This window comes from Dysidea avara, chromosome 6, assembly GCF_963678975.1.
Source record: "Dysidea avara chromosome 6, odDysAvar1.4, whole genome shotgun sequence".
NCBI classification, from domain to species: domain Eukaryota; kingdom Metazoa; phylum Porifera; class Demospongiae; order Dictyoceratida; family Dysideidae; genus Dysidea; species Dysidea avara.
The window spans coordinates 8862803-8887278 of NC_089277.1; the positions used below are offsets into that span (position 1 = coordinate 8862803).

Here is a 24476-nt window from a genome sequence, read left to right on the forward strand (position 1 = left end):
CTTCGTTGGCAATCTTTTCTTGTGTTCCTCTTCTACATGGCCGAACGGATCATCAACGTTTGTAGGCAAGTCCGCCATCGCTATATAGGCCAGCTATGTGGGTGCTCGTCCAAGAATCACACCCAACACAATCAAACCGACTAAAACACTTCGGGATTGTGTTTATCAAACGGATCGGATCCGGGTCTCAACGTTCGATCGTTCAGTAGCTATAGGGCTGAAAAATATTCTGAGCCAGACCCTCGGCCGGACCGAGGATCGTAGATAACTCTTCCTCTCGTATATCAATACTATAGTTAATTGTCCAGTTTATTGCTGTGGATGAATGATGTCGCTGTATAAACTCTGCTTCTGAGCCTTTTCATGTGGTTAAATTTTCGCGCATGCTCCATAATTATCTTATTATTGCACCCCAAACACTTACAACCCGAGTTTCAACCTACCCAATGGAATTGAAGGTATAGTGAGTCTTTTTGTTTTGTTTGTTGTTTTTTTACCTTGTACTACCTTTGTGTCCACGTGTATGTGTATTTGGAGGGAGCCAATAGCCAAGGTGTTGAACCTTGAACCTTACGATTACCAAGCCAGTGCCCTACCAATAAAAATATTGAGCTTATTTAATGGTGTGCACTAGCCTGAGAATCGTAGGGTTCCAGGTTCAATGCTTTGGTGATTTTACTGTTAGTATTGTTTCATTGTACTATACTCCCAATGCTCCAGCCTACCAACTGTAAAACCAGAAAACATTATTGCATGGGCACAACTGAACTAGTTTTTCTTTTGTGTGAGGGCGGAGAATAAATAGGGTGCAGCTGGATCTACCACTTCTAGGTCATAGTTGAGAAACAAGTTGATGTGCTGCTTCTAAAAACCAAGCGCCATGCAGCTAGCTAACTCATATTACTATTTTTATTATTTTAACCAATATGTTATAGAGTGTATTCACGAAGAAATTACAGACGAGGCGCTTAAAATATGTGTGGTAAGAAGCCCAATGCTACAATACAAAAATATCACGTTTTCATTCTTTCCACCAGAGCCAGTACAGCAGCAGCCAATTCGTGGCTATGTGGTAATCACCAATAGATGGGTAATAGCATACTAGAAGTACAACCTCGTAGCCGGTCTACTTTCTGATATCGCAATAGAACGCCCCATCTGCTCACCCACGCATGTCACGGTATAGCGGGTACTGTGGTGAATATTTCAAAAAGCAGACCAGCTACTCCGTTGTGCTTCTAGCATGTCATTATCCATTAACAGACCGTTGCCATACTGCCACGAATTGATTTTCTCTCTACCTCGGTGTCAACAAACTACAGGCCAAAACAAAACATTTTTTTCCACTCGTCTTCACCATCACAAATGCACTGAACAGTCACTTAATGGCAGTTTGGTAGTCGCCTATCAATGGAGAATAAAGTACTACAGGGATATGAGTGTAATTAGTATAGTTTCTGAAAAAATGACCTTGGAGTCCACCAAGTCGCTACACAAGATGAAGCGTTCCACTGCTACATCAGGAAGTAGACCAGCTACGAGTTCATGCTTCTAGTATGTTGTTACCCATTCATAGGTGGTTACCACATAATCACAAATTAGCTGCTCCTGTACAAGGTCTGTTAGAAAGAACGAAGGCGCAATTATTTTCTATTGCACCATTGGGGCTTTATCCACACGTCTCAAATAAACGCCGCACGTGAATATGCTCTATTGGTTGTGCAATAGTGCATAATTAATTTATTGTAATGGTTGGATTTCATAATTCATGATTTTTTTGTAATTCTTGAATTACATTGCTACGAACTGCTAAGGAAGCACTTGTTAAACAAACCACTTTTAACAACATATTACGCACAGAAGTATCTTCTGTTTTATAGTTTGGCTATCATGTGTTTTCCCACAAATTCTCTCGACAAAGCCTCAAAGCTGTTCTTCATTTTTGTTCACTTACGTATGAGTACACCCCCTTTTGAGAAGGGAAGGCTATTCCTGGTAGTCTACAAGGCCTACACCATTCTTTTTCAGTTGCCTCTAAAACCCAAAGGGAAGGTAATTTACAAAGTCTGAGGAGAGTCGCCACCTGTATTTGAGACCGCCGAAAAGAAACCACCTCGGAGCAAAGTTAACCTGTGTAGAAGTTTAATACAGACTTCATTTCGCTTTTACTTCTTACTTAAATATTACTTTTACCATTTGATCACATGGGCACATACGGACAAACATAGATAGATAGGCACACACACACACACACACACACACACACACACACACACACACACACACACACACACACACACACACACACACACACACATACACACACTTTTACGAAAACAATTTCTGTAAACCAAGCGGCCGCTCACAGTCGATTGTGGGTGTGCGCCTGACCTTATGCTAAAATTTCTTGAGACCAAATTCTTACATAGTTAAATTACGGTTGTGTTTCAATTTTAAAAGTATCAAGTAGTATATATACACTAAATTTACAAATGAAGCTTGTCTTTTAACCTACTGCAAAATTCTTTGACTTTCATTTTGACCAAGGACAGAGATTGGAGTACAGGATATATGGGAGTGCCACCCCTTGAACTTTTGGAAATCATTGATTAGTGGTGATGAATAGCAAAGGCCTGTTAATGAGTGGGAGAAAAAAGACCCCAGCTACACCAATTCGTAAAATCCTGCTCCATTTATACCAGTCAGTTATGCATCTGTTTGGGATGGTGCTTATCTCTGCCATGAAGTCCCAGTAGCTGTGTTGTCAAGCTGATAGATGGTGTAGTTTGTGACATAGAAAAAAGGAGAGAAAGGCTCGAGCGACTACAGCAATAATTTTGTTAGGTTCAAAGGTATATCGTATATATGTGTATTAAAACTGGGCCACACTGGGTACTTCATCCCAAACTATAGGATACAAATTAACCTGGATCTGTATAGATGCCAACGTACCAAAAACTAGGCTATAATTCTAATAAATACCAGAGTCGTATGCTATACAAGAATGGATAAACACACTTCACCTCATAATTCATCGTTGCAAAGTGAAGATTCTAAAGTGTAAGTCGACTATATAAGTACTCTCAGCACCATTTTGTTCACAATCACCCTTCACCTTGTGTGTGCTCTAAGAAATAACGTCTAGGCCTGAATACACTGTATTCAGTGTATGCTGGGCTTGTTTACACGCCAGGTCCAAAATCACTTATAGAAAATAAATTCCTGGGCTCTTGTACGGATAAGTACAATATATTAAGGGTAGCAAATTAAGATTTTTGTGTCTTACCAAAATAGTTGGAACTGAAATCATTTTAAAAATAGACATTGTTGCTCTCCTTTGAATTGTAATATTCTTGATAAAGTTTGGTCTCCGTGTCATTATTCGAATAGTTCTTGGCTGTCACTGTTTGGTGCCAGGCAGGCCTTGCAAAAATTTTGTAAAACCCATTTACCAAAAAAGAGAAATTTTATCTGCTTACGTTATACATGTATAGTGACTACGGTGGTACCATAAAGTACAATATTTCAAAATGTGTGATTTCTGTGATCGTATAAACTATCACAAAACAATTTCACTTTATTATATCACTTATGCAAATTTTTATAATGGTAGATTACAAATTATGGTACACGTGTACCAGTACTTCAGCTTGGCAGGTCCACAAAAAGTATTTGTTGCTAATAGCAACTCATGCAAAGAGCTATCTACAACCGGAGATACAATGCTAAAATTGATAAACCAACCAGCTGATGCAAATCTTAGATGAGTTATTTACTGTAAAAAGTGTAGAACTGTCTAAATAAAAATGTTATTGCAATGAAATTGTCCACAGACGTAGACATGACCTGCTCAGTTTCTTACAAACTGCATAAAATCGTCAAAAAAAAATAAGGCTGAATTAATCACTTCTTTTTGCGATAGAGTGAAAAGTTTTGCTTCACCACTGAGCTCAAACATGGAATAATTAAATAACATGGATAAGGAATTTTGGAATGTACAGTTGCTATTGGAGTGCACAGTTTTGTTCCATATCCCAGGTAACAAATATAATAGACAAATTCCATAATAAGGCTTTATAGCATATAATAATAACCGTTGCCCCTAGCAACCTGAATTTCCCATGATGTTTAGGTGATAATGTCTAAAGTAACTTCTCCAAGTTTTGAAAGGATAGCATATATATGTCATAAGATATGACATTTTGAAATTTGTGGTTTTCCCATACATGTCTATGTGAGTGCTCCTTCTGGGCAATCACAAAAATGGGGTATTTCAACGTATACAAAAACCAAAAGTTCAAAAGTGCATATATCTCACTTTTACATAATTTGTAGGTGTGAATGTCAACAATAATCTCTCCAAGTTTTAAATAGATATTGTACAGTAGTCATGAGATATGACATTTCAAAGTTGCAATTTTCTCATACATTGTCAATGAGAGGGCAAAATTTGCCCCTTCTCAGAAATCACACAAATCATGGGATTCAAAGAATGTGATATCTTATGACTATAAATCCACATGTACCACATTAAAAGAAAGAATGGTGCCAGGCACTCCATAAAATAATTTTGCGTCTGAACGCATCCCCCAATAATCAATTACGCACTGACTCAGTGAGGTGGCCATTATGCTTCGTTTGTAGCTATGCTCCGCTCATTACACAGCGTTACAAACGAAGAACAGTACAAGAAATTTCTCTGCAATGAATCCAGTTACTGCAGAAAATGCAGGCGAAAAGCATGACACAGCCAGAGGGAAGCCGTATCGTGCAATCGCAAATTGACACCTTACACTGTCAGTAAAAAGAACTAGAACACAAAGGAAGACCATGGTACGTGTATTGTACGTACTGCGGTTGGCGAAAAGGCACGTCTGAGGATGAAGCGACATTGCTAACAGAAGCCTACAGCACCAAACTTATTGATCAGTGTTACATTATTAATATGTGACCACAACATATAATAGATAGCTTGTGGTGGCCACAAGACACATAGTTGAAATATATGATATCTTTTTAGTAGGCTTGTTGGTTATGTTACTGAAAACAATATTTCTCCTGGCAGCTGCCACTTATAAAGGAAGACCACCTCTTGGAGTCTTAAAAATCCCCATGTATCCTGTTTATACAGTTAACCATCTGTTAGTGCAGCCACTGGGATGCATACTTCATTAGTCTGTTTAATTATTATCTCTTTGCATGGTTTAGATAGTACCATATTTGACCAGTTAATAGCCACTCAGCAAGGGCTACTATCTGAGGGCAGCTACTATGGGTTTATGGCAGCAGTCCACAGCATTTATACGGATTTGTGTGTGACTGACCTAGTTTAGTCATCCTTCAATACTATCATTCATTTTAACTACTCCTTTGCCCAGTTTCTGCTTCAGACGTGTCTTACAGTATAAATTCAGATAGAAGCTGTGGCTGAAAAAATCAAGCCTGTAGCCTTATCCATTGTTGAGTTATGCTTGGCTGAACTAAGGCATCAGTTAGTCAGTAGAAAATTCAGTTAAATAGGAAATTTTTTTAATTCCATAGAAACTTGTTGCAAGGGTTTGTGGTCACTCAGAAGGCATTTTGGGGCTTGGCTATGCCTAACCAATACTGCCAAGCTGTTATGAAAGAGAGGTTTTACGGTGATATTTTTGGGCAAGAAAGCCCAAAACTGCATGATCCCTAATATACAGTACTATATATTATGAACTCTTGGTACTACCATACTGTACGATTACACTCTGGTTAAGCCCATCAACAAAGTGGAATGTCAGTATTCCATTTCATATCCCAGGTGACAAATATATAATCTATGGTGTCAAAGGGTGCACACACCGTATCTCCCATTTTCGCTTCATTGACAGGCCTTTGTCATTTATCACGAATCAACCATCATCAAAAGTTGTAGATCCGGCTGCACAAGATGGTATTAGAAGTCCACTAGACCCTTTCTTTCTTTCTTCGTCCCCAAAACAAAACAGTCTGGGCACATGACTACTAAAGAACAGCCATTCATGATTGTAGCTCTTCCCTGGATAAATTTGTAGTATTTTAACTCCATACCCTACACAAAGAGTCTGATGAACACCAATCCAGACTACTCATGAGTTACATATGCCATCACATCACAAAGCCATGCCAACCTTGACTTTTGTGAAACATGGCTTGGCATAGCTTTCTGATGTAACAGGCCTATACCCCTCATTCACCACCAATCAGCTAGGTATCAAAGTTGCAAATCTTTAGAGATTGGCTGGACAAGACTGGATGCAGATGCACATGTTCTCTAGACCCTTTCTGATACAGTAGAGTAGTATAGTAGAGTGGTATAGTACTGTACAATCAAAATGTGTATTTTGTGCACTTTGTGATATAGCCATGAAATTTTCCACAAGTTTTACTCCTTATGACATTTTAATACAACCATTTTTGTATTGAAGACTTATCAGTTTTGTCTTCATCTTGCTGAGTATTTGTTTACATTATTTGAAGTTCTTGATCTAAAAAAACAACTTGGTTTTACTCATTTCACTCCTAAATTATGATCATTTTATTAGCCACTAAATTATAATTGTTTGAATTTTTCTTTCCTTTGGGTAGATTAGAATTTCATGGCTAATAGACCTTTAGATTGAAATCACCTTTAATTTTAAACCAATGTAGATACAAAAATTGAATTTTCAATGCAAAAATGGCTGTAGAGGGCACCAAGTGACAAGACTATGTACATGTTGTGTTATGAAAATGTGTCCCACAGTACCATCCAGGTTTTGGTAGTGAAATATCATCTGAAGCATTACCACATGCTCTACCAAAAGGACAGGTCAGTAACATTAACACACTAGATGAACTACTAATAGTCACTATTGTAGAATAGTCCTCAGCAATGTCCTTATGGACTTTATGCTGAACAACTTTCAGGATCTGCTTTCACTTGTCCCAGGGAAACTAACCGTCGAAGGTATTCCAGTAGTATGGCAAGTGTACATGTACCATTATCATCACCCTGTGCTGTGTAGTTGGTTGTACAGGATTATTCCATCTGCTAAGCATAAACCGTTTGTTTCCATTGAACAAGGAAACATGTCAAACAACTTTGACAAGTGGCAGCCAAATCCCAATCAGGTGTGGTACCGTGACAATATGCATAACTGGTTTGACTGGCTTATAAATTCAGTTGAGGTGGAAGCCATTCAAGTTACCAGAGGACGGTAAAAATGTTGACTTTGTAGAAGTGAGTTGATGGGTGTGTCATGGTTGCATCACAATAATACTCATGTGATCCACTATATAGGGGATTTCCACAGTGTGTGGTGCAGGTGATCCACGATGTCGCAGTGGATGTGTAGTACATGTTTACACTTGTAATAAGTCAATGAAGGACAAGTGAGTGTGCGTGTTTATGTGCATGTACTGTATGTGCATTCCACGTACCATATACGTATAATGGTATTTCTTTGTATAATTGAATAAATGCACAAATCTTGATCATAAGCCAAGACCTTCGGAAAAAAGTGTCATTGTATAAGGAAAATATATGTCTAGTCTCACCTGGGGAGTCTACTGTTTTATGGTCTTGATTCTGTTTTTTTTTTTTTTTTTTTTTGTCTAAAGTTAGTTAGCGCCATCTAGAGGGATTAAGATGCTTTGACTAACACGTGAACATTATATGTCCGATTGCATGTTGTACAGACACTTACCATCCAGTTGTTTTGTTATTTTAGGCCTTGGCTATGCTCTAGCAATACAATAAATAAGAATTCTCTATGTAAATGCTTACCATTTAAAATACAAAAGAATGTGTTGTACAGTATCATGCCAGGGGACTATTTAAAATAAATACCTAAAGATCCTACTCTTTTATAAGCCGGGTCAAAAATATTGGAAAAGAGGCAAAAGCCTGGGTCATAGTACATACCATGGGCGATGACTTCTTGTGGTCACGGTGAACGTCACTCTTACTGGCGGTGTTGTAATAGCAAGCGTATCAGCATTCCTTCAATGTCCTACAACAAGAAACCCAGCAAGTATGCAATAGTTAGCATCAAACTAGCTGTAAACAAAGAGTGTAAGCTGTGTCGATGATGTTACATCTCTATAAATTTGATGAAAGCACTATTTGTTCCTAACCATTCAGCCAGACAGAAACTGTATCACAATAAAATTAGGTTTGGATGGAACAGTTCTAATGAAATAGTAGACTATATTACTTCTTAGTGTAAATTTAAGGGAGGGGGGAGGAGTAGCTATGTATGTGTTATATGTAACTGTAAACTTCACGACAGCAGCACAATGAAGTTGTTAATAACAACCACAGTTCACACATGATTGGAGGAGCATTAATTAGAGTACAACAACTGGATGTATACGTCATACTATTACATAACCTCCCCCCCTTAAAAGCAATCACAAATTTACGAATTTTGTACATGTGCATGAAAAATGAATATGTATATTTTGTCAATATCCATAATAGTCAACTGGCCTCACAACTCGTCCACTTCTGGTAGTCACAAGTTGTCATAATGTAGAGCTGCTGGCATCTGTGGCCAGTGTTGGATGATCATCACAAAAGTACTGGAATAATGGCGGACTCCACTCACTACTTAGATCAGGTCTTAAGAGTGGTCTTAGTCTATTAACATGAACAACTCACTCTTTATGGTTCATCTCTATTCAGGGGTCCCTTCAACTCTCTCACTGTCCAAGGTCCAGTCCAGCATGGATCTAATTTTCCCTTTGTGGGATTATCCAGAAGGGAAAAGTATGTTTCATGTTCACTGCCACAATAACTCAGTTGCTGCCTGTTTGCTGCTTCCACAGTGTTAGCCTCCACTTTTTCTCTCAATTCAAGGAGTAGTAGGAGCTGTAGTTTTATGTGACAGCGCCAGCTGTTGAAAGGTTTAGTGGTGGTGGATTTGATCCAAACAGAACCTCATATGGGAAGAGGCCGGTTGTGGCATCTTTTGGTATTCATTAGATATAAGAGTAGTTGCAGATGTTCCTCCCAACTCCAACCAAGCCACAGAGCAGGTTCAGTATGGATCTGTTCATCCTTTTCACCAGTCCATCACCCATGGGGTGATATGGGGGTTGTTCGGGACTCAGTCACTCCAAACGCCTTCCATAATTCACTGGGTACATAGCTCTCAAAGTTTTTTCCTTGATCAGAGTGTAGCCACTGTAATCATGAAAGAAGATTTGCTTTAATACTTTTTTTTACCTTACTAGAAGCTACACTGGACAACAATAAAGTTGTGTAAGACATCACAAACTGAGTATGGTAACAGCATGGCTTCCTTCGCTATAAATACAATAGCGACATATACTGTAAGTTGTAGTGTATGTTGTGAATTGAGTGAGTGTGGTGACATGAGCGCAATAGATTTCTCTGGATCAGGAACCAACCAGGAGGTGGATGATCATGGCTCTGTTCTTCCAGGGTATGTTCCCTACTTCTCCTTGGTGTTCAAGGTGATTACTACAACAGCCAATGTTCTACTCTCTGGCTGGGTGGTCTACACTATCATAACCACAAGAAGGTTACACAAGCCTCATAATATATTTGTAGCTAATCTACTGGTGTCTGGTACAGCAACTATTTCAATAGTTTTCATAACTCAATGTTCTATGATGTTGAGCTTTCAGCTGGGAGTGGAACCTTTAATCAGTTGCTTCGCCTTCAAGTTCATGAATATCCCGATATTTGCAAGCAATCTTTCATATGTGATAATTGCAGCTGACAAGTTGCTGGCCATGGTGTACTTTAAGACGTTTTCTTTCAAATACAAGAAGATAATGACACCTCGTGTTGTAGCTGCTGTTGTCACTGGTACATGGTTGTTAGCAATCATACCTGCTGTAGATGAGGTGACTGAAGTGCCAATATATGGAGCTTGCATACTAAAAGGAAATGTGTTCTTTAGAGCTTTCTCTGTGTTTGTAATGCCTATGATTGTGGCACCATCTCTTGCAGTAGTCCTCAATGTGTACTTTACCATCAAATATTATCAGGCTAACAAGCAAGTCAGAGGTGAGACAACAGGGGCTACTAGCCAGTCTGGGAACATCAGAGACTTAACCAGGATGCTACGCAGAATCAAACGGAACAGGAAGCCAATTATCACACTACTTGTGGTCACTTTGGGTAGTACATTTCTTAATTTGACAGTTATACCGCTGTACATCATAGGAAGGTTTAATGTTGACTCACAAGTTTATAATGACCTGATGGAATACCTCATTATTCCAAATATTGCCTATGCAATACACTTTCTTCAGCCATTTGTATATGGTCTGTACTTTAAGCAAGTCCGCGAACCAATGATGAAGTATTTGAAGGGATTTGTGAGGATGAATAAAGTCACCTCAGTTGCCCCACAACCATGAAGGACTGCATGGACAATTATGCATCTTATCATTAACCTCATGTAATACTATATGAACAAATGCTACATATTAACCGCTGCTGCATATTTAACCACCTTTATTCCTTATTGTACCCATGTGCCATTAAATTGTTTATTCAATAACATACAGGTTTCATATTAAGAATGATGAACGTCATACTGTATGTAAATCGATGCATTTAAGGTGTAGACAATCAAGACACATGAATGACATGATAGCATGTCATGTGGTCCAAGAATCCAGTACACCACATCAGTGTGTTATTAACAAAACATGTGTATTCCAATGAAGCAATTTTTATGGTGCAGCTGCACACCAGGTAGGGCAAGTCACTTCCCAAATTTTGGAAAATTGTCACATCTTCAATTATTCTTCCTTCTCCTCCTTTTTACACGCTTCCCAAAAATAATCACAAAGCACCCTGTTGTCCATTCAGGCAGTGTCTGGCCACATGCCCTGTCATTCCACACTCCACCCTTCGAGGGCAGCTAGTTATTATTATTGTTATAATAATTGCAGGACTCTGAAAGAGTATACGTGCAATATAGTATGTAGTTAAGTAGTTAATTAAGTATAAAAAGAATTATAAATTATAATTTGTTTAAGAAATCAGTAGCAGATCTACGGAATGCTTCAAAGGAATCCAAATTAACAACTGAGTCAGGTGAACTATTCCACAATCTGACAGTAGCTGGGAAGAAACTGAATTTGTGTATATCATTTCTTGAAAAAGGTGTCTGATATCTTCTATTGTGCCCTCTAGTAACAGTGTCGATGAGAGATATCTCATAGGGTAGTTCTAGTGCGACAGAACCTTGCAATATCTTATAAAACATCAGTTGTTATGTCATTTGTAACAATGATTGCTCTACTTTATCTAGGTCCTTGTCAGTTTTCTGATGGAGCTCAGAGGGTGAGTGTTGCTATTCTGGCTGTTGGAGCTCTTGTGCCTTAGCGATGGTGGCAGAGTATTTGGCCTGAGGCTGGAGCTTAAGTTGAAATGCCACATTGTCTGGCAAGTTGATAAGATGGAAACGCAGCTCCATTTCGCAGGTTTCAAATAAGAGCCCTGGTCAAGTAGCTTCTCTAGGTCTCTAGCCAGCTTGTCAATGCTTTCTACTCCTTCATGTAGGCGTCTGTGGGCTAGCTGTTCTCTGGCAGCAAGGCGGTGTTCATCTGTGTCGAAGCCCAGTCATTCAAGGATGGCCTTTAACTTGGCAGTAAGTATCCTAATCAGTGTCGCCGAGAGACTCATAAATTGCCTGTAATCAACCTCAGAGGAGTGTTGGAAGGCATAGCAGCTGTTTTGCAGCATCTCACTCATTAGCGGCAGCACAAAGTTCAAATCATTTAAACCACAACCTGACGTCATCACATTATAGAATCTCAGGTAGACAGACGCTACTGATTGCCATCATGTCCAGGTTTCAGCACCAATGTAAGCTTCACAACAGCAGAGTGTTACTAACAACCACAGTGAACACAAACTCACACTTACAATCACACGTGATTGGAAGAAGATAAAATTGGAATACAACAACTGGATGTCTACATTATACTATTACACAATTGTGCCTAAAGGTGGACCGATACTGATTTTTCCAATAATTTTGATACCGAGTACTATGACTATTATTTATGCCGATACCGATATTTTTTTCATTCATTTGTAATTTTGACAACTTGTACATGTAATGAAAGTTATGAAACATTTTTGTACTTTTTCATAGTGTATACAATTTTATTATAATGATTAATAAGTTAAAACGTGTTGTTTGATTGCTTTCTTGATTATATGCTTCCTAGTCATTCTTTAAAAACATGTTCTTGTTTAAAAACAGTAACATTTCCACTTTTTCTGCATCTAGCTTTGTTCTTTTATCAGTAACAATGTTGCCAGTTGTACTGAACAGCCTCTCCGACGGAACAGTTGTACATGGTGGTGCCAAGTACTTTCGAGCTAAGGTAGCAAGTAAAGGCCATGATGCCTGTTTCTCATTCCAATATACTACTGGACTACTGTGCCGATGAGCATTGGCTTCACTGAGGTAAGCATTCACCATCTTTTGGCTAGTTGTGTAATCATTATCAGGCTCAGTATCATGCACCTTTACCATTTCATCAACCTGCGCCCACAAAACACTTGCAGAATCATCCTATCAACGTCGCTTGGCTGCTGACTCTAATGAACTTGGGTTAGCCTCAGACTGGTTGGACTCCAGATAATCTTCACATGTAGATATCAGCATTTCTTTAGAAGAAACCATTTTGGACTGGCTAGAAAATACCCTATCCTTAAATCTCGGGTCCAACAATGTGGACAAGCAGTAAAGATCTTCAGTTTCACAACTTGCAAAATGGCTTTGCATGGATAGCAACATCTTCCGCTTCATAGCCATAATTCCATGGTCTTCTTCATCTACCTGGAGCAGTTTATTAAGGGAGTTCACACAATAGATATAAACAGAGCAATAGAGGAAGAATTACTGCTTATGTCTTCAGTAGCCTCCTCAAATTGCTGCAGCAACTTATCACCTTTTCCGCCAATTTCCACTGAGCAGCACTGAGATCGAATGACGCACCAGCCTCAGTATTAGCAGCACTGATAACTTTCCGTTGCTCAACAAGCCTCTTCAACATGTAGTAGCTGCTGTTCCATCTGGTTGGCTCATCTTGGTATAATGCACACACTTTTAGCTCCAATTGGGCCTGTATTCTCTGAAGCAAATGGAAAGCAACATTTGAGTGCTTGTAGTGCCCAACTATCCTCCTTCCAGCGGCTAGAAGATCTTGAACATCCCGCTGTGCTAACACGCCATCATGTATTACACACTGAAGACTGTGAGCTAGGCAAGTAATGCTAGGGACACCAGAGCTGTTAAACCCTGCAACAAAATTGGATCCACCATCTCGCAAAGCACAAACAATTTTGGATTCAATTTTCCACTCACACACACAATCAGAAAATACTGTGGCAATGTTGTCTCCAGTATGACGTTCATTGAGCTGAGGAATCATGGTTGACGAAAAATACTTGCGGCCAGGCACCTGGTAACGGGGCTGTAGATAGTTCAATAGACGTACAAACCCATGGTCTTCAACTACACTAAACGGCTGGCAATCCAGAGCCATCATGTCAGCAATTAAATGAGTAATCCTTTGTGCTACTGGATGGTCAAATGGGTAAGGACGCGACCATTCTAAACAATCTTCGAGCGTTGCTTGTGAGGAACTTACTTGTTGTTGGGCACTGGCTTTTTTCTTGCTGGCAGCCTTTTCGCTTTCCTCGAGTTCCCTTAACTTATCTGGGTGACGATTTTTTAAATGCTTCCGTAAATTGGAAATGTTAAATGAATTTGTTTTGTCTCCTCCACAAGCTACATTCTCATTGCATTCATGACAAACAACCTTCTTGTTGTCAGAGACTGAAATTGAAAAATAATTCCATACTTTGCTTTTTTTTTGTCCAACGTTCGGGATTTCTAATCAGTGTACTCTAATAGGAAACTCCATTAGTATCGAGCCTTTAATTATTTCGATACCGATCCTAGCCGATACCATGAGTATTGGTTCCAATACCGATACCGGTATTGGTATCGGTCCACCTTTAATTGTGCCCCACTCTTAAAGCTAGTTTTCTTACATGTAGTTATTTAGTGTTGAATATATTGAAATTACTACATCTTCTCATTGTGTAGGTGTTTCTACAATTCTGATGGAGACTTTCTCATTGTTCCTCAGTTGGGTCCACTCCATATTAAAACAGAATTTGGAGAATTACATGTCGACCCACTTGAGATTGTAGTCATACAGGTAACTCATTGTAATGTGTACATACGTGTCAATATATGTTTATACAATATAAACTTCCACATTTTTTACTTGCCACACAGTCTTGATTTTCAGTTATACATACTTAGGTTTGGATTGTTCCATTCCTGTTAAGAGTGGCTCTGCTTTAGAATATAGTCTAATTTTTAGTTATTTGGAAACAGAAGGTGACAAGATAATTGTTATATTTGGTCAGGACCCTATGTAACATACCCCATGCTTTGTGCTCTCATAATCTTTTAAACTGTTATTGAAAAAGGCAAATAAGAGCAGAGATATGTACTTGTATTATATTTGTGTACAGTTAAATATTTGGTTGCACTAAAGTTTACAATACACAAATCTGTCTAGTGAAGATACAACTTTGTATGTACATTCATATTGTATTTCTTATAGCAAGGAATGAGGTTTAGTGTTGATGTCACTGGTCCATCACGAGGCTACATCCTGGAGGTGTTTGACACTCACTTTCAGTTACCGAACCTTGGACCAATCGGTACTCTAACCATTGGAAGAATGCGAAGTATAATTGTTGCTCAATTCCAGGTGCCAATGGTCTTGCTAATCCAAGAGATTTTCTTGCTCCAGTTGCCAAATTTGAGCAATGTGAAGTCTCAACTGGTTACACTGTAGTTAGCAAATACCAAGGAAAGCTGTTTGCTGCAACTCAGGTGGGTGGGGCTCTCACTTGATGACATCACTGTGATGTAATGATTATTCTAGTATCATTCACCTTTTGATGTGGTTGCTTGGCATGGAAACTACTATCCATACAAGTATGACCTCCGCAACTATATGGTGATAAATTCAGTCTCCTTTGATCATGCGGTAAGTGTATCGTAGCTTAATAGCTGCTGCCATGTGTGATAGCTGCATGTGGCCGTTGTATGCTACGTATCTGTTGTGTGTGCTGCAGCCGCCACTGCTACTGCTTGTGCAACATGCATTTCTCTTTCCTTTCTTGTTATGTCTATAGGATCCCTCCATATTTACTGTGCTCACATGTCCATCAACAAAGCCGGGGGTGGCAGTGGCAGACTTTGTCATCTTCCCACCACGCTGGTGTGTACAGGAGCACACATTCAGACCACCATACTATCATCGTAACTGTATGAGTGAATTCATGGGGAACCTATGTGGACAGTATGATGCCAAGGTGAGATCTGTGTTTACACATCAGTTGAGAATAGTGTGTACAAAACAAGGTTGGTCATATCAAGAGTTCATAATATATCTTTTTTATATATTATAAACTCTTGGTCATATGTCATATATATTTATGATTGTAAAACTCACAAATTTGAGTATAAAAACAATGTCTTTAGATTATTAATTACTGTTTTCATTGAATGTGTCAGTGTTGATTGAATACTATCAAAATCGTTTCGGGAAAAAATATCATTGATTGGTAGTTGATTCCATAGGGTAATTGATCTTGGGTAAAAACTAAATCTGTATGCATCAACAGTAGCAGATGGTTTGATGAATTTATCCTGGTAAACATCTTGTAGAAAGTACAATATAACTGGGGATAGGAAGCTCTGCTAGGTGATTGACAATCTTGTAGAACATCAAGAGACGAAGCCTTGTATGGTGGTACACTATGGATTTTAGCTTTAGTGAATTTAGGATATGTGATATACTACTTAATCTGCGGTAATCTGACACAATGAAACGAGCAGCACGCTTCTGAATAGCTTCTAGTTTATTGATGTAGTATTGCGTGTGTGGGGACCAAACTGTCGCAGCATAGTTTAAAATTGGTAGAACAAATATCTTGTAGGCATCTAGCTTAACTCTTTGGTGACAGTGTTTCAGATTTCTTCGTAAGAATGCTAAAGTGTTATTAGCCTTTTGGCAAACAGTGTCCACATGATGGTTGAATGTAAGCTTGCTATCTAAATTGATACCCAAGTATTTAGCATTTACAACAGGATTCAGTTTTTTGCCATGGAGGGTGTATTCCATATACAAGCCCAAGTCTTGTAGAAGTATTTATAGCCTTGCATTCTACATTAATAGGAACCATAGAGATTTCCTGACCAAAGTAAACCAGTTTGAAAGCATGTGTATGATTTTCTGTGGTCTGTGATTACAGAAGGACAATCTTCCTGGTGGTGCTACCCTTCACTCCATGATGACACCACATGGGCCTGATGGTAAAACATTTGATCACACCAGTCAGATGGAGTTGAAGCCTGTGAAGGTGGAGGGTACCATGGTAGGTGTTGTTGTTTATACTGTGGAACCTCACTTTTCCCTAAAATCCCTAGGGGCCACCTAAAGTGAAGTTACAAAATTACCTTTTAAAACAATATTTGCAATTAATACTACTCTAATAGAACAATCATTTTGGGATTCAAATCCACTGTATAAAGCTGCTGCCTTGCTGGCCAGCACAAGCTGTATGCTACACACGCACGCACACACACACACACACACACACACACACACACACACACACACACACACACACACACACACACACACACACACACACACACACACACACACACACACACCGAAGCTTCGAAGTTACAAATGTCATGTCAACAATTGAACACAATTGATTGATGGTTAGTAGGGCATACACTTTAGTACAAACTCCTTTGTTTAAATTATAGCTACACCAAAAATATTTTAATGGCAGCTTCCCAAGGAGTATCAATACTTGTGCAACTGGTTTAACTTGTTAGTATCCATGGTAATGAAGAGTAAAGCAGCATCCAAATGTTATGAAACCGAGCAAAGCTTCAAACTATTCCTACCACACAACACACATAGATACATACATTATACATGTGATTCACGCATGATGTGTACTGATTCACACATGTTGTATTCACATAGTCATTCATGTTTGAGAGCTCATTCAGCCTGGCCCTCACAGAGTGGGGAGAGAAGACATGTTGTACACTGGATGATGACTACTACAAGTGTTGGCAAGACCTCACCAGCAAGTTTGATCCTAACTGGAAACCTTCTGAGGATGATGGTAAACAGAGGTGAGTACAACAGTTCGTAATTGGCCCCAATATTAGTATAGCAGGTCTAGGAGTGCATGCATGGGACTTGGTGCACTCATGATAATAAGCTGGCCTTATTAGTAATGAAGTATACCCTGGTCACTATAATGAGGTGGTCTTATTATTATTATTAATGAGGTCATGAAGTACACCTTAGCTATGTTTGGGACCTACTTCACGTTACCATTAGACTGACAATTATTAATTCCTTGTTTCCCATCACCCACCCACATGCCACTTTGCCTACTGCATTGGTAATTATTATTGTAATTAAGAATTAAAATTACTTAGAAATACAAATTACTTTTGTTTAGATTGAGATACTCTAATAGAGCAGTCTGTAAATGTAACACATCAACCCTACTACAGCAATCATAACTATTATTTATTTACTGGGAGACATTTTATTTATTCAAACTTTTCTATTACGTGTTAATTTGTTACCAAATTTGTTGGAAAGTGCTTTGTTGTTGTTTGTTACACTTACGAAGAGCTTGAAACACTAATCTGTTGCTTGAAACTATTTCACTGGTGGACAGTGTATTGTCATTTTGAAGGTTCACCAAAATAATGAAGTTTTAGTCATTATAAAAATAATAAAAACCACCCACCCTCATTACCTGATTGCTAGGGATCTTATCATGTTGGCCTAATGAGGTGGTCTTATTTATGAGGTCATGAAAGTACACCTTAGCTGTGTTTGGGACCTACTTGACATGGTCCCTATATATGGTGGTCTTCAAGGTACATAGTGTAACTTCATTTATGTTAAAATTAGTGTTGGTCAGTGGTACAACACAATATATACACCCTCCTGTATTAATAGTGTGTGAAGTTTGAAAAATAGAATCCATCAGCAGCTATCCTGTAAATCACCTAATATAGCAGTCACTCACCAAAAACATCTCTTATAGAGCAATCAACATAATGTGTGCACACACTCAATGCAGCCACCTTAACATGTGACAATGTGTATTCTACAGCAGTTCATAATACACTGTTTAGTTTACATGTATTTCACCAGTTTATGTTGAATGTCTTATAATAAGCTTGTAGACATGACCATGTACAAATACTATCATGTCTCGGACACTTGTGAAGTAGATACAAAATGTGTGAAATAGTCTTGAGCTTTTTATCAAACAAGCGTTAACATATGATCACTTAGCTATCCACTGAAATGCTTCAGGCTCTTTGCTACAATCGATTTTGCTTGCGAATGCTATTAAACAATTTGCACATGTGATTTTCGAACGTGATCATGTGAGTGTTTTCCTGTAGTGTTTGAATAACTACCTCAGTGTGTCCCTAGCATTGTCTAACAATCTAAGAAGGAAAATAATGTAGTTGCGTTGTTAAAAGGAGCTTGATTAAAAGGGAACTGCTCACGTGTTCAAGCAATCATGTGTATGAATTGTTCAATTGCATTCGCAAGCAACCTGAAATCGACTGTACAAGTTACCTTTAGATGTAGCCATGTGCTGTCCTACGTTGACCCAATGAAATATACAGTGAAATATCATTAATAGGGCCACTTATGAGGCCCATGATAAGTGGCCCTATTACCAAAAACCTCATTAATGTGGTCATAAAACAAAATGGCCTATTGTTGAGGTTTTCAACAAACCAGCAACTGCCTAGTTGCTGTATCTAAACACACTGTATATAGTTTATCACAGAGGACATATATACAATGTACCAATTATTTTGAGACGTAATGGTTGGAAAAGCATATAGTATACAGTCAGAATAATGGGTACCGCTTTCAGTAGTTAAATTATGCACTTAAGAGCAGCAACTTTTGCAGTGATACCTTGACTGCCTGCTCAGCTGGCCTCTTTACTGAGGGAACATTGTATTAGTTTTACTAGTTTGGTCCTGTAGTATGTGGCCTTATTAACGAAAATTAAATATATCTAATGGAAAATACATTTGGACTTGCTGGACCTGGCCACTAAGTGAGGTTTCACTGTATTATCAATCTTCTGTCAATGCATGATGTATGGAGTTGGACTAAGCAGTCATCCCATCATTTGAATTTTAAATGACACTATGCTACAAAGGCGTTTACCCCAATTTTTCCACAATAGAGATACTAACAAGCCAGTCCTGCCTTGTCCAGTGTCACAGATGTACGCCTGTCCACATTCTTTTAGTTTTTAATATGACCAGCCTAGCTTTTGAGTCTTTAGAGGGATCTCTATTAGAGTGATTATTATTGTATGAAATACATATTATCAAGAGTTAATAATAGTGGTAGGGAGAGTGTCCAACCCTGTATGGTCTGTCAAAAATGAGCGCGCAGAGTATAAATGCATTCATAGGAAGTCAAAGGGTTTCTATGGAATGAATTCTGTTTAAGGGCTTTTGAGAGAAAGGAACTGGGTAGGTTTCTGTTATAACTAAAATGGCTTCTGTGAAATGAATGCAATTACACTCTACGCGCTCATTTTACACAGACCATATTCAGTGTTGGATACTCTTCCTACCACTATTATTAACTCTTGATATTATGTATGTGTATTTACTTATTTTTCACTTGTAGCCATACTACTTCTACAACTACTTAGACATGACCTGAATTGTTCTTGAATCTAATAACAATTGATATTTCATTTTATTGTTAATGCATACGTATATTACACTATACAATTTTAAAATATTAAGTGTTTTGTGATGTCATAGAAATTTTCACCTATCTTCATCCCAATTAGGGTTATCCCGAGGCTTCGGCCCTCCAGCCGGCTTTGCCATGATAATCTAATGGTAGTAGATCACATGATCACAAGTACCACACCTACCCCTGAGGGGCTAACTAACCTGATCCACCCTGAGGACAGTGTTGACTGCATTAGTAGCTAGTTTGATGGCCCACACCTTCAACAAGTAGCAATCAATAATCCAAGCTGCTGCGGCATCTTTAACTGATGCCCCTTCACCCTGAAATGTACAATTAATACACATGAAAAGTGTAGTGGATGAGACCTGTGGAACTCTGCTCTTATGTAGTCTCACCAGCTAGCCATTAGGCCTACTAGCCATAATTTATTTATCTTTGGAAAAAGGGCTTGGTTTGTCTTTTCTCCAAACCAAATGAAAAAAGAAATACAAGCTGGTTGGTGATAAAGCCATAGGCCACGTAAATAAATCACAGCATTATCACTCTTGACTTCACTTGGTTTAACTGACAAAGCTACACAAAACAAGTTCCAGATATTACACTGTACTGACCTCATTATCAAACCCGATATTCTGACTACCATCCTCTTGATGGGCAGCATACAACTTGGATATCACCTCAGTACCCTGTGAGAATGAGACAGTGTGTGTACATGAGTGTTTACAGTATAACAGAATTACATTATATAGTGTAACACATTTGAAGGTACAGGTGTTCACTTTCTGTTAACACACTGTAGTGTGCTAAGCTGATGGCCTTTGATGTGCGGACAAACTACTCTCTTCTATATAATTCTCGGTTGAAGCACAACCTATATGAGTATATACAGGCATTTTCACAATGTGCATGTATGTCGTGAAGGAAAGGCCCTTCACTGAAACTTTGAAAGACTCCTTATGAAACAACCACATCAGTGCATAACACCAAGAGTTAATAATATTATTAACTCTTGATAACACACTTAGCCAAAAAGCCACACTGTCTATACCTCTTGTATGGCTATATCTACCACACTAAAGAACCATGAATAAACACTTATCATGATCTAGTAATACAATAAAATCTTACAAGGTAAACTGGTTAGGAAGAAGCCCCAAAGTGTCCTATTTGGCTAGTTACAAAACCTGTAAAGTGCTCTATAGTTCATAAAATATTTTTATCCTTTCACACCTAACACCCCAAGAGCTTTTATAACCTGTTGCACAATCCACCACAAAACATGATACTGATTCCCACAAGTGGGAGAATGACATTCCACAATCATATTAGGTTAGGTATATTAGCCTGAAGCCATTGTGACAATATGTCAATTATCCATATAAGGTCAGGTGTATATATAGTATCCCTCCAATTTACATGTGCCTTGCATGTGATCAAGGTTACAGAGGGTTATCAGAACAGGAAAAGCTCACAGGGAAAGTGTTAATGCTGGTTATGGGCTCCTGGTATTTGTACAAGCTGATAGAAGTGGTAAACAAGTTACAGTAAAGGTGTTCACCTTGTATCCAGCATTTTCAGCTAATGCTCTCACTAAAGATTCCAGTCCTTCTCCGAATGCCTTGATGGCATACTGCTCTAGACCAGGACATGTCTGTGGAAACAATGTAATCAGTTCTTGTGACCATCAGCTGTAATGAGTTATGACTACTATACTTTATTCTGTGTGTCTGTGTACCTCATGTGTGTATCTGTCTGTCACGTGCGCATGCGTGTACAGATATAAATCAACTGTCAACGTACCTGAGCATATGAGGATAATTGTCGTGCTAGTTCAATTTCAGTAGCCCCAGCTCCAGGAACAAATCTCTTATCCTGTTAACACAACACGTTACATCACTCAACCAACACAGTTACCCAGAACTGAACCACCCATCCCATCCCAAACTAAGGTGTTTAGTATACTACAACACCATAACTGGCACACAGCAGGATATCATGTCACTCATGTGCTTGAGATGTGATATAGTAAATGCCATTTACATGGACATTGTGTACGCAAGTGTAAAGAAGTTCTTTACACACACCAGTCAGGGCATCACTAACATGCCATAATAGCATACAAGGATATTGTTACATATCAAAGCCATTATAGCTGCAGACCTACCCACTGATTGTGGTAATTAATGCATTCAAAAGAACTGCTATCTCAGCTACAATGCAAGTGTTCCAAAAAGTGTGCATATGCAATCAAATGACTAACTTTTAGGAGTTAGTACAATGTTGGTACAACAATGCTGTTACAATTCATCACTGAAGGTGGCCACACTAGACAGGTACATTACTGCATGAATTTCCAAATTGGCAAGGCAGCCATTCTACGGATACTGGTACATGCAGCAGCCAGTTTTCACCTATTTCTCATTCTGGTTGGGTCAACTCAAATGTACTTGTAGTGGATAAGCAAGTAATATGGCCAATAATATATGTCCCAGTAACAAACATAACGCAAATCCTCCAGTGAGGTTTAGCCTATGATTTCCATAGAGACAGATTTGCACTGTACTGAGCCATGCAGGTTCCACAACATTCAGTAGGTAGCAGTCACCTTTACGATGGTCCTGAAGGTATTAATCCCATCATCTACTGCTCTCTCAATATCATCCATAATATTATCAGTAGAGCCTCTCACTATTATAGTACTGACTGCCGACTCCTCTTTTTCTAATAAGTGACCACCAGAACACATGACAACAATCAAACACAGGGAGTAGACTAACTATTGTGTATGCATGTGTACCATACACTATAAGTTAAATAAGAGATGTGGAGGCTGCATAATGTGGACACATAGTGTCCTGATTTCGAAGTCAGTTTTATGTACAAGGGCTATAATTTGGGACCCCAGTCGCATTATGATACAAGTGTATGTGTCCACATTAACAAGTAACAATGAGATGCGTACATATAAATTACAACAATCACTAGTATGGTGACACTAAAGTGATTTATATAGAATCTTGAGCCACAATATGGCTTATACAAGTACAAGCACGTTTTATATAGCTCGACCCACTAATGTGATACTGCACACATTTCTATACACACCAACCATACCTTGTTTAAATACAATAATGTTTGTGTCACCAATTTCTCCAATCTCAACAATATCACAATGTCCTATCTCATCCTGACTGGGAGGAACCTGCCAATGTCAATGTGTATGATATCATACCATAAGTACATTACACATAACATGTACACTGTACACACATACAAAGGGAGTTATACATATACATACCATTTTAGGTAAGGACGTTGCCTGGACAGTATTGCAGAGTCTCCGTACATCAAACTTCGATAACAATCTACAAAAGCAAAACCAAAGCAAACCTCCTTGTAGTCACTACCAACAGAATATATTATACAGTATCATCTTTGCATCTTGTACAAAGTTCATACTCATATAGCACCACATTTACTAATACATACCCACCTGACAGCCATGATGTTGTACTTGTTGAGAAAGTGTAACGACATCTCTCCTACTTTACCACCAGTAACCACAACATTGATACCTAACTCTGATAACTGCTTCACTTGCTGTAGAGGAAATGGAGGAAAAGTTGACTATGGCAAAACAGACACACGCACACGCACACACACACACACACTACACAAAAGCAAAGCCTTCAGCTGCTGTGCTAGCACAGTCACACATACCTACCCAACGAACTAGCACTGGGATACCTGTGCGCTACTCAGGTGCTAAGAGTTAGGCAGCCAAATCTTCCTGGGGTAGTAACCCGCAGGAGGCTGTACCATGTCCCACAGGTGAAGGTGTACGGCACCCAAAGTCACACCTGGATGCTATGTGAGACATTGACAGTTGGGCATCAGTTAATACCAGGTACCCATTGATGTTACAGCTGGGTGGGCTGCTTCCCCAGTAAACACCAGGCCAACAGGTACCAGGCCGATGCTCTAGCCACTACACACACACACACACACACACACACACACACACACACACACACACACACACACACACACACACACACACACACACACACACACACACACTCTTGCATATGCACGCACTTGTTCTATCTGGTCTTCTTCTCCTTTACTAAAGTTCATCAACTCACTAGCAGACTTGATCAACACAGTTCCCTACAGTGCATCATACCAGTAGTACACAGTAATCATCACCATCATGGTTACCTTCGTCTCTGTGCCCATTGCATCAAACTCACAAGTGTACACTACTATCTTAGCATCTTTGACTTTAGTAACATCACCTAAAAAATGATTGAAATTTCACCAAAATATTTATAGTGTAGCTGTGCTCCATGTACATCTGTGAAGTGTGCTATATTTTGTGCAATGTATGTATTTTTACCACTACGGATATCATCTCAACACTATGACCCAATGGCAACATACAAAAGCCTGATAGTTGGGACAAACATCTGATGCTATCACAAGGCACACTACAAGCCTGATACCCTTGCAGAGATTGTGCAAGCTTCAATATAGATGACAAAAGGAGTAAGGGCAAAAATAGTTAAGTAGTTGTCACTATATGCCATGGG

The 24476-nt window shown here is 38.9% G+C and overlaps 3 protein-coding genes across 4 annotated transcripts in view; 1 reads left to right on the top strand and 2 right to left on the bottom strand.

Moving 5' to 3' along the window:
• Positions 1-359, bottom strand: part of LOC136257909 (uncharacterized) — a 50255-nt gene extending 49896 nt beyond the window's left edge. The window contains exon 1 of one of the 2 annotated variants that reach the window (XM_066051228.1): positions 1-359. In XM_066051228.1, the coding sequence (XP_065907300.1) occupies positions 1-78 (78 nt within the window). In that variant the 5' untranslated portion in view covers positions 79-359. The other variant, XM_066051229.1, reaches the window with a different exon arrangement.
• LOC136257911 (homogentisate 1,2-dioxygenase-like) lies at positions 339-19952 on the top strand. Its single transcript, XM_066051233.1, has 14 exons — positions 339-458; positions 6755-6820; positions 6870-6958; positions 7017-7122; positions 7175-7231; positions 7292-7383; positions 14106-14220; positions 14635-14734; positions 14785-14909; positions 14962-15066; positions 15215-15394; positions 16337-16459; positions 17089-17243; positions 19810-19952. The coding sequence occupies exons 1-14, from the start codon at positions 384-386 to the stop codon at positions 19832-19834; spliced, it is 1413 nt and encodes a 470-aa protein (XP_065907305.1). The 5' UTR covers positions 339-383; the 3' UTR covers positions 19835-19952.
• LOC136257910 (T-complex protein 1 subunit theta-like) overlaps positions 19858-24476 on the bottom strand; it is an 8321-nt gene continuing 3702 nt past the window's right edge. Inside the window, exons 10-20 of the mRNA XM_066051232.1 lie at positions 24106-24182; positions 23983-24054; positions 23378-23484; positions 23183-23249; positions 22999-23086; positions 22490-22605; positions 21685-21756; positions 21443-21535; positions 20496-20570; positions 20085-20204; positions 19858-20024 (exon numbers count right to left, since the gene is read on the bottom strand). Of these exons, the coding sequence (XP_065907304.1) occupies positions 19956-20024; positions 20085-20204; positions 20496-20570; positions 21443-21535; positions 21685-21756; positions 22490-22605; positions 22999-23086; positions 23183-23249; positions 23378-23484; positions 23983-24054; positions 24106-24182 (956 nt within the window). The 3' untranslated portion in view covers positions 19858-19955. The remainder of the gene's footprint in view (positions 20025-20084; positions 20205-20495; positions 20571-21442; positions 21536-21684; positions 21757-22489; positions 22606-22998; positions 23087-23182; positions 23250-23377; positions 23485-23982; positions 24055-24105; positions 24183-24476) is intronic.